Source organism: Orbicella franksi, chromosome 14 (assembly GCF_964199315.1).
Source record: "Orbicella franksi chromosome 14, jaOrbFran1.1, whole genome shotgun sequence".
Lineage (NCBI taxonomy): Eukaryota > Metazoa > Cnidaria > Anthozoa > Scleractinia > Merulinidae > Orbicella > Orbicella franksi.
In genome coordinates, this window is record NC_138158.1 from 5165760 (window position 1) to 5177465 (window position 11706).

The window sequence follows — 11706 nt, forward strand, 5'->3', positions numbered from 1 at the left end:
TAATTAAATAAGTATCAAATCCGTCAAAAATGCTTATTTATCACGAAAACTGGTGCATGTCGTTTAAAGTAAATCTAAGATGCAGGCATTATTTTCTAGCCGAAAGTCTTAAGCCTTAAAGAGTTGATTTTTTACATGATCTGTAAAGATAAAGGCGTGGAAAAATTCGTGGATTAAAATGAATAAGGCAGTTAAACGGTAGATTTAAATAATAGATAGGTCGACACCAGCATAGGCTAACCAGCCTGTTTGATTGTGTTTCTTTTCTTTTTCCATATTAGTGTTTCACCTCAACAAGTTAGAGGCAAAATTAACAGAAAACCCCACTTAATGGAAAAAATAATTATATTGTTTAAGATTCCGTCGCGATTAAAGACCTCTTATGCAAAGTTAGGATATCAGATGTTTCAAAGAAGCTAGGACACGACATTAAAAATTAAATAAGCGTTGAAATTTCTGTAATTAAAAGTGCACAAAAAGCCCTTAAATTTGCATTGTAGAACACTGTATACACACGAAAACCACGGTTTAAAGGGTGAAGGCAGAAGAAATATGCATCATTTGTATATTGGAGCCGACAGTTAACTTTTAAGTTAGTCTCTGCTTCAATCTACAACGGTGCAATTAAAGGTGGGAGCGATATCAGTTTGGCAGAACAGCATTGAAATGATGACTACTCCATGTTAGTTGTTTACGTTTTGTAAAAACAAAACCAACAACAATAAGCGCTGCCCAATGCGACGTGTATAGAGTAATTCAGCATAAAATACCGAGGTGAGGAAACAAACCGAGGCCCGGTCCACACTACGCCGGAGGAATTTGAAAACGCAGCTTCACTTCCACGGTTAGGCCTACCGTCCACACTAATCCGTCACGAAAACGGAGCTTTTCGATAACGCTCTTCAAACTGGAAGAATTTGAAAACGTCGACTTTTCGTTTTCCTGTGGACAGAAACAGGAACAGAAAACACCTTTGACTAATAACCAAGAACGGCAGTCAATCTTCATCATAGCATTCTCAAGGATGTTTCGGGGAAATCCTCTCTTACGAAACAGACATTTTTTCTACATCTTGGGATTTTTTTCCCTAGCAATTCTCTTAAAAACTTTTCATGGGATCATCCACTACAAATTTCGTCCCAGCAAGCCAGCCAACAAGTACAACAAGCCAACCAAAAAGTACGACCATTTACGACCGCTCAGGGAGATGTTTGCTAACGCATCAAAGGTCACTTACACAGGGAAAAGATCAGATCATGAACCGACCTGGCAGACAAAGGCCACGCCCATGTTCCAACTGAGTGATTTACAAGAGGTCGACAACAAAGTATCTGTTACGCTGTTGGTGATTGTTACGACAGCTCCCTCGAGGTACCAGAGGAGAGAAGCCATAAGAGCTACATGGTGGAAGAAGTGTGATGGTATTGAGGTGAGTTTTAAGGTTCCTGTGAATCGTTAAGCAGCTGGCTAGTAGGAGGGAGTGATGTTCTGGTAATTCTGTAGTTGACAAGAAACAGGCCGAAACAGTTCTTAAGGTAATTCCTCTGAAATAAAAGTTGCAATAGATTTTTGTTCACACTTTGTCCACTGAATATTTGTCATATGATAACTTCAATTTTCAAATAAAAAAGGGGGGTGTCCATGCTCATTAAGGAGCAGTGAGGCATTGAAAATGCCTCATTTTGGCATTATTTAATGCTTATTATAAGAACGCATTCCCAGTAATTGTAAAATCTTTGTGAGCCCAGACTCATAAGAACATGCATTAAACTACAGTCAATACATTGTGTCAGACACAAATAAACATTTTAAGTTTGATTCAGACAGAAATCTAAATCTTTGATTAAAAGTTTAAACCAAATTTCTTGACGTGGTTACCGACAGCAAAATAGAAAAGACCACAGTGTATCTGCTATTTTCTTATTTATTCAATTTTCAGCAATAGAAATTAGATCAGTCTTTTCTCACGCAAAGCTTATGATTAGTTGCCCGTGCTCGTTGGTGAGCTAGAGCCATTTTTCAACTGATAGAGCTCAATATCAAGGCAAATCCGTCATATTTTCAATATGCGCGTGCACGAGCGCGCGCTAATCACGCCATAAATTATGCGCAGTAAGGATGCGCAATGCAATACTGGGGAATGACCTTAATCTCAACTTTAAAAGGATGTAATCCATAGAGCACCGATTCTGGTAATCCCGGATCTTGTTGTAAGCTCCTCAGATAGACATCGAAGATGTAATAATCATGAATTAATTGTAATACTAAACACGATAGAACGTGCTTTACCATGTATTATATCAAACACGAAAGACCGTGTTTGACCATATTTCGAAACAGAAAAGAGAGTTGAAAATATGATGCGCAGCGGAGTATTTTTGACGAACTTCGAGGTGTTTAGAAATGTGGTCAAACACTCTTTTGAGTGTTTGATATATCTTCTCGATCTAAGCTAAAACTAAGGAGAACACGGAGAATTAAAATTGTAAAAATCTACGCTAGTTAAGATCAGATATCAAACGGCCGTCACGGTCATGATTTTCTTTCCTCAATCTTGATGACCTAATGAGTTTAAGAAATTCAGTTACAAACACCAAGAACAGAGTTGAAACTACTTTTGCAAACTCAGTAATTAACATTCCTGTTACGGAGGAGTGTTCGTGGAGAAAATAGACATCGCTGTTTTCTATTTGTAGGTTCAATGCAAGTTCTTTACAGATGGTTTTCAGCTGTCCAAAGAACAAGAAAGAGAACTTTCCGCAGAGCAGAAGTCGCACGGAGATATTGAATTCCAGGCTCTTGAAAGCACGCGGATCTTTGGTCTTCGTTATTTATACCACATAATGTGGGCGACAGCGAAATTCAATTTCGTGTACTTACTACGAGTCGACGATGACTACTTTGTATGTTTAGAAAGACTCAAAGCAGAACTGTCCCACAGGCCCACAGAGAGGTTGATATGGGGTTCATATCACTGTTCGTTTCGCGACCTCATTTACGTCGACGAAGCATGGATCTTGTTTACTTCCGACATTATCGAACGCTTCCTTTCCCAAGATCCTCGGAGCATTTTGTGCCATCCACATGCTGATCAGCAAATTCCAGTTTGGATCAACAAACTGTACAACTACAATGAGGGCTTGGTTCATTTTGATGACCGCAGACTTCACCTTTATCCTCCAGCAAAAACAGTTGAAAAATTCAACAATTTATCTCGAGTATGTGATAGTTACGTTGGTGTGCACGGCATCTCGCCGGAAATGATGCTAAATTTTGGTCGTCTCAGCGGAGATGAGCCTAAAAGCAGTAGTTCCCTAAAACTAACTCCTGTAACGGAGACATGTCATTTTCCAAATGTATTCAACATATCCAAAATGGGTGGACCTTATAAGTTTGAATTGAGGCCGTGTTTAACAAACCCAAGATGGACACCTAAAGAAGAAATGTGGCTCGGTATAAACTCAGGTGGAAAAATAAAAACTTAAAGTACAATGTAATAATTTTCCATTATCGTTTATGATATAGCTGTTGTATTCCCACTGTTGGAGCTGACCGTGCATTATTTTTCTTTATAAAAATACTTGATGGATAATGCAATTCAAGAGTTTTCATTGGCTCATTCGTCATGGTATATATAAACAATAGCCTCCGTTTGGCGCGAAAATATGCTCGGATATTTGTCCGCAGACATTATCTGTTACGAGAAGGGAACAGTTTTCCGAGAGCGAAGCTCGAGGGAAACTGTGAGCTTTGAGGAACAGATAATGTCCAAGGACAAATATCCGAACATATTTTTGCGCTAAATGGAGACTATTGTGTTTATTATCCTTCAAATATTTTTCGCAACACGCGCAGTTTTGAAAATTGGGGATTATCCTCGGATATTCCCCAGTTTTAGCTGGGGAATATTCGGCCACATGACGTATTTAGACCAATCGCCTGCGAGCGAAAATATTTGATGCATTATAACAACCATCATACCATGCTTTACAAATATGGTAAGTGTATGTGTAATTTTTCGGTTTTTAATTTTTATTTTATTTCAGTTTTATAAAACGGTGATTCCACCCGCGGTTGATGGATATAATGTGATTATAGCCAACTCAGCGCTACGCGCCTCCTTGGCCATCTGTCATCGCATATCCCACGCGCGCTCGTGGAATAATTGTTAAATAGATGCTTGGCTGAAAATTATCGAGCATGTACGTCTAAGATGTTGTGTTGCCAGTGCAATTACCGCTCCTTCTCAGATGTAAATTTTTTCGCTTTTTTCTATATTTATTCTAAACCAAATAGAAGATGATGTACCCATGTTTTCTAGAAAAATCACGCACTTTTGAGGTGTAGAGAAACTGCCGAACGTAATCGCGTTCTGCTGTTGCGTCCACTAGCAGTTCTTCTAGCCCTCAAGCGTGGATTAGTTTCTTAGAGATCATGGAACATCATCTTCTATTTGATTAATGACGTCAAACTGGTCCACGATGAAGAAGAGGTTTTTGATTGGTTCCCTGAGGTGTCCAAATTTTGTAATACGGACTGTTAAAATGGATCAGACTAGGCTCTTACCGATAGTGCTAGCGATTTTTTTGGCATTTGGCTTTGCGAGCATTTTTAACATTTTATCCCAAAAAGCACTGCTAGCATTATTTTGGATTTTCGACTGATTTTTTTGTATAATTTTGTGTTAAAAAGCACAATCTGACTTTATTTATGGCGTCCAAAGCCTCCCGGATGCATTTTGCCCTCATTTTAGTCAAAGGAGCCGAGGAGGCCTGGGGAATAGGTTTGATAGGTCAGCGGTTGCCTTCTAGAAACCCAGTCCATCACACTCGTTCCAAGATGGCGTCATCCACGTTGTCATCGAGGAACAATGGAAGTCAGCCAGAATGTACTAATGGGAAAAAAACATTGATCGTTACATTTTGTTGTTGAAAAATGTAACTGAAAATCTGAAAAATGTAATATTCTATGTTTAAAAAGATCGGAAAAAAGTGAGCATTTTTATGTAACCCACGAGCACTTTTTAAAAAAATTAGCATTATTTTAGCACTTTTTTGGCAAAAAAACAAGGACTGCTTTAAGCCTTTAATGCTTTTTTTACGAGCACTATCGGTAAGAGCCTAGATCAGACCGCTCATGAATTAGTCTTGGCGAATTGCATTTCAAAATATTCCACAAAGAAAAACGAAATTGTTGTAAACTAGATCACAATTCCTCTTCTCTTCATGTTTGTCAGACAGTGTCAGTTTAACTTCAAGGTTCTTTACAGCTGGCCAATCGAAACAAAAGGTAGACAACACAAACAATACCTTGTTCTAACAACAAAAGAGCTGCAGATTAACAAGAACGAATCAGAAGTACAGGTAAACTTGCCAAGCGACCTGAAAAACGAAAATAGATTGAACCACGGGGACACATTTGTTTATTAGCAGTGTTCTAAACGAGCATCAAAATAAATTCATAATGAGTTGATACTCCATTCGTATTATGAAACGCATATTAGTCACAAATCATCAGAAAATATGCCTCAATTCATATTAAACTAGCCCGTCTTGGGGAGTATTCGGATGCAGGTTTGGTCCATAAACTTGCAACAAAGTTGAAGTCGAGATTTCCTTCGGACATCCGGCTAAATCAGTAACATATATCTCTTAAAAATTATAAGATTTTTCACGAGAGAAAGCAGCTAAAGGGGAGTTAACCATTTTAAAAATCCACGAAAGCAAAACCTTTTCAACGACGAGATGTTTGTTCACCTGCTAGCAACTCTACATGTTTGAGAACAAACCAATAGTTGTGCTTGCGAACTTCTTTGAATGAAATTCCGCGGTTTTTGTGATGTTTTTCCAAACGCCAAAGTTTGACGTCGCGAACAGTGAAATTTCCTTATTTTCTACCAGAAATGTTAGAAAAGATGTCACAAATGTCACAAAAAATATTTCCCTTCAAAAATGAAGTAGTCGGGAAAATTTCACATAGTAAAATATCTTATTCCACCATTGTGATGTGAATAAGAAGAGATAGATATTGATCTTTATGTTTCAAGTAATGGCCATTTTGTTTGCTTGAAAACTTAACAACGGTGCAAAATACTGTAAACAAATTAACAATCTTGTAGAAGTTATCATATTTTGCCGACCTTATCTCTACCAGTGCAATAAAAAGATCAATACTCTACAGCTGTGTTTGTGCAATATTTACAGCACTGAATATTTATGAGTAGTCTATGAAGCCGATAGTCATCGATGTAGTCCTCAACGCTTGAGCTAAAATTCTACGTGTCAGTTCAATACCACATTGGCTGAAGTCATCATTCAAGGATCGGTTCTTCATATTTCCTTACAAAGAAAAGGTGAGCTTATCCCTTGCATGTTATGCAAAAATGTCATGTTAAAACAGGTATCTTAAGCGTTTCGGGTCCAATCTTGTGAGGCACGAAAACTAAAATTCACCTTTCGGTAAGATAGTTAAGAATTTAGGGGACAGTCTCTCTAAAAGCGGTCCACTGCGCCTCGGGTCGGAAAAAAGTTTCCTTCAAACTTTTCTCAGTGAACTATCTTCGGTCATAAGTAAATGCAAAGACTTTAGTTTTTGCAAATACGTCGAAATTATTTTTTAGAGCTCAAAGCAATCAGCCGGAAAACGCCTAAATTTGAACGTTACAAGGACGGAAAATTGCCTAAATTGACGAGTTCGCGAAGGTAGAGAACTAACGAGGTAGAGAAAGCGAGAGCAAGTAAAGAATGACGCTGAGATATCTTTCGTTTTATCAAAAGTTTTTTATTTCGGTGCCAAGATCTGAGAAATATTTACAACTACATTTTTTGTTAATTGTCGCGCATTCGTCAACATTTTTTTTTTAAGGACCCTCATTAACCAATATTCATTGCACGCCTTTTTATAGATTTCAACTAAGAGCGTATCTTACGTAACACGCACATGAATTTCACGTTTCGCCTTTGTTTCGATTCAATCGTTTATATGTTGTAAGCTAGTAAAGTAATACTAAAGCAGCAGCTTGATTTACATCCTATGTATTCTGTCACAAGTTTCATTGGATACTTTAAGACGAAAAGGGTGTTAAAAATACGCCGAAGAAATGTGGACTGTTTCATTCATTAAATGCTTTTCATTCGCGAAAGAAAACCAAAACTTAAGACACAGGTGGGCTCAATTCGCGCGAAACTATTTATCCAAGTTTATTCCTCACTTTTACCTGTTGACACCTAAGAACTCTAAATTAGACTGTGTTACACTTTAATATATTCTTACACCTTAAACACTATAAATTAACATCTCGACCGTTATTTATTTATTTTTTTGTATTTTATTGTTTTTATTTGTAAGTTGTGCAATGGACAAGCAAAGAGATACTGTAATGCTAGTTTTACAATTTTACATTAAAAAGGGATACACACACAAAAAAAAAAAAGAAGAAAAGGGGAGGTAAAGAAGCCTATTACAATGTAAATATAAATAGATCTCTACATACATCATCACAAAACATAAACTAAATTAACTGAAGCAAGGTAGAAATTTGTTCCATTTTTTATAATGTTTTACCAATTTATTGCTGTTAGCTGCAATTTTCTGTTCAATCTGGCAAATTGCTTTAACCTTGGCTATGAAGACCTTAAGAGAAGGATGTATGATATTTAATTTACAGTTACAAATATAATATTTAGCTAATAAAATAATATGGTTTAGAATATGAAAGTCCTCTGCGACATTGAATACTCCAAAGATAACATTTTCTAGCGTTAAGGATGTCGAGATTACTTTTTTTCAGAAATCCAGGAACAAAGCAACTGCCAGAAAGACTTTGTTACATTGCAATGAAAGAATAAGTGCTCAGGGGACTCGACTTCTGCTTGACAAAAGGCGCAAAGTGGAGAGTCAATCATTTTAACTCTGAATAATTTTTCATTTGTAAAAACAATGTTATCTAACAGCTTGTACTGAATTTCCCTAGTTTTTGTATCATGTGTGACCGTAAACGGAAGAGAGTAAATTTCTTTCCATTCCAGAGAGAGATTTGGATACTTTAGTTTTATTTTCTTTTGAGCAGAAGGCGCCGTTTGCTTTTTGCGTTTAAATTCATTGTAAAGCATTTTCGAAGTAACTTTCAAAACATTTACCGTAGCGTTTTCTATGTTAATTTGAAACGTGTCATTCGAGGGGGGACAAATATGTTGCTGACTTTGTTTGATGATAAGCTTCCATTCATTAGGAATAGCATTAACGATGCCCATTAATTTAAAAAGGTGGACAGGAGATAGTCGAGCTTGTAATGATTTTTCACTTTCGAGAAACCTACCATTGTCAGATATCAAATCTCCTATTTTAATCAATTCCATGGACAGCCAGGTGTTTTATATAACACGACTTGTTCTCAATAAGGATAAACTTATTGTTCCATATTGTTTGGTTAACAACATCGTCATAAGAAACAACGTTTGTTGTACTAACATAAGACCACGCATCGAGACACTCTTTGTAGAAGTCCGGTAGATAAATAGGAAGTTAACGGCTGTCAAACTTGCAGCATAAAATAGATTTTCCGCCAAATGTCACCTAAGAACGCTTCAAGGACGCTCTTCCAAGGGCTATTGTAGTCTTCAATAAATCGTTTCAATGCAATAACTCTCTGTGACAAAATCATTGATTGGATATCGAGCATTTTTAGGCCACCGTTTTTTATATCATTAATAAGAGCAGTGCGTTTTATCTTGTCATTCCCTTTCCAGATAAAACCATAGAGCAGTTTGTTCGCATCTTTAATAAGATCTTCTGAGACTGAGATTAGTGAGGCCTTATACATAAATTTGGGGATCTCGACCGTTATTTTCTCTTCTAAACTCAACAATGTAGTCAAGATGACTTCGAAACGTCGTAGTTCACCTTCGATTCTTTTTGTAATCAACCGTATTTCGAAATGTTTTCTTATCAAAACTGTGATGATAAATTATATTCTCGTAAAAATCGACCATTTCAAGTTCCACGGATAATGAACCATTTTACTGGTACGGCGACCATTTTGATTTCAATTGATTTGAGAGAAATTATGGGATGCTTAGGAGGCTATATGTTATGATTTTGCCCCATAAGCATCCCATTGAAATACCCCCATCCCCATCCCCCATCCCCATCCCATTGAAACAATAGCATTCAAAATGGCCGCCGTATCGGTGAAAAGGTCTATTAGTTGTGCGCATGCGGCCTACTGCCCAAGCGCGTTCTTGTCCCCGGAGGCTGCGACCCTTTTGATCAGCACCAAGAATCGTAAACCTTTGGGATTGCGGGCTCACCAACTATAAGCGGCTGGGTAATTTTTACCGGAAAAATACGTAGCAATTAAGGAGTTCAAGGAATGGAGGGATATTTCACTAAGTCATTCGTTAGGAAAGGTGAAAATTAACCGTCAACCATCAAATAAGAAAATATTTACCATCAACCGTTAAAGGAGTCATCAAATATGTCTCAATTCTACTCGCTCAAAGGCTAATCCTTTTTTTTTTTTCACCTTTCCTTGTAAGATGATACAGGACATCATCTCGGTTGAAAGAAACTTAGCCCATCTTGTCTTTCTTCATCACTATTATACTGCATTGCTTTCGAATTAGAAATTCCGCCCTTAAAGATAAGGAAACGACCATGACTGGTTGATCACTTTAAGAGGAAATGATAAAGAAAGAAAATAAGCTTTGTCTGTCTCTTTTATGATTTCTTCAAATTTTTGAATTATCTTCGAAGTAGCTAAGCGATGTAACATTGAGCAGAAAATTTTGATTGGTTACTGGAAATTGTGAATTAATATTGTAGCTATTACCTTAAATGCCGACACCTTTTTGCCACCTTCTTGACCAAATATCTTCCAGTAAGCTTGGAGGTCTTGCACAAAACACTCTAAAGCATTTCCTAAACGAAATAAAAAAAAACTTTCCTTGGTTAATCTAGGTCTAATCTTAGTTAATATGATAATCTTTCTTGGTATAAGTATGTTTTACTTTTCTTAGCGTGCTTGTGTGTGCTTTCTTCCAATTTTCTTTTGCATGTCTTCCTTTTCTTTTTGCGCATTTGCGCGTTTAGATTTGCTAAACTACTTTTTACCTTAAATAATGATCCTTTTTGTGCTCCCTATGATCCTTTTTTGTGCTGATGACCGCATTTTTATTTTTTGCTCGGTCTTGCGTAAATTTAAAGGTATTCCTTTCCATGGGCCTTATTGGCTTCCCTGGGCTTCCTTGCCTTATACATTGATGTTTTGTAAATAAATTTATAATTGGCAAAAATGAAACAAAACAAAACAAAAAAACGATCAAGGGTAAACCGGATTAATTTACACGTAATTATCTTGCTGTGTGTTTTTCGTTAAGGTGATTGGTGACATCCACCTCGTTTGAAATTAAAAAACAGTATCTTTTGTTCTTGTTTATTATTTCTTTAAAATTCTTGCATTAACTCCGAAGTAGCTAAGACAACGTTAACGAAGCCATCTAACGAATATCTTAATAGACTTTATATGAGTTGTAATCAAGAAAACAAGGAAAGTTCGTATCATAAAACAAAACACTCTTAAGCGTTCTTTATCACAATAGGCAAGTTACGCTATCTGCCTTCGGGGCTGCGGAGCAGTATCTTGAGAGTGTGAACAGTCCATAACGCACTGGACGCCTTAACATAGGAGAAAGCGTGGACAGCCAAAGATAATCTGGACGAGGACAGTCGAAACCGAGCTGAACACTCGAAATTGTACCTGGAGAGTCATCGAGAGAGAGAAAGGCACATGACATCTCTTACACGGCCGTAAGTAAGTAAGTCATATGTATCATGATTTTGCTTCCTATCCACCACATGCAGCAATAAAGATCTCAGTTTTGAACTGAAAGTCTTTCAAAAAGGATTTCAACAAAATCTTCGAAGACCGGAAAATCAAACTACATAATAAGGGATGCATTTCCGGTCTGTTACCAAACCCGGCAAAAGACCAGGAAATATATCAAAATCCGTTTTTTTTTTCTTCAAATTTCTATAAGATGATAGCAAAAACTACTGGATGAAAGAAAAACTAATGAGCAAACATAGATTTAAGAATGATGCCAACTGCTGTAACAATTTAAGATTGGCTGAAATATTCGCTACAATTTATTTATCACTCTGATTCAATTCAAGTCAAATTTGACGCAATGAGAGATATAGACCGACCAAGGAGGCTGGGAGCAAGTCGGCAAATCGCTTTCTTTTCATAATGGTGCCAGGATACTGGGACGAAATGCTGCTTATCAAACTCCTGATAAAATAACCTTTTCTTATATCTCTTGCATTTGTACGCTAGCGTTTGAATCACAAGCGTTATCCTCGGATTCACCGAGGAAAATGCTTAAAATTTGTTCTGTTACTGACAATCCTAAAATCAGTTTGTAAAGCTCCATAAGCTGAAGACGTAGTAACGTTCTTTTTGCGCATTTGCGCGTTTAGATTTGCTAAACTACTTTTTACCTTAAATAATGATCCTTTTTGTGCTCCCTACGATCCTTTTTTGTGCTGATGACCGCATTTTTATTTTTTGCTAGGTCTTGCGTAAATTTAAAGGTAGGCAACAAGTTAGAGGCAAAATTAACAGAAAACCCCCACTTAATGGAAAAAATAATTATATAGTTTAAGATTCCGTCGCGATCGAAGACCTCTTATGCAACGTTAGGATAT

At 37.0% G+C, this 11706-nt stretch overlaps 1 protein-coding gene across 1 annotated transcript; it reads left to right on the forward strand.

Moving 5' to 3' along the window:
* Positions 1 to 528: 528 nt before the first annotated feature.
* Positions 529 to 4707, forward strand: LOC145468116 (uncharacterized). Its single transcript, XM_081451801.1, has 2 exons — positions 529 to 1429; positions 2697 to 4707. The coding sequence occupies exons 1-2, from the start codon at positions 1025 to 1027 to the stop codon at positions 3483 to 3485; spliced, it is 1194 nt and encodes a 397-aa protein (XP_081307927.1). The 5' UTR covers positions 529 to 1024; the 3' UTR covers positions 3486 to 4707.
* Positions 4708 to 11706: the final 6999 nt, after the last annotated feature.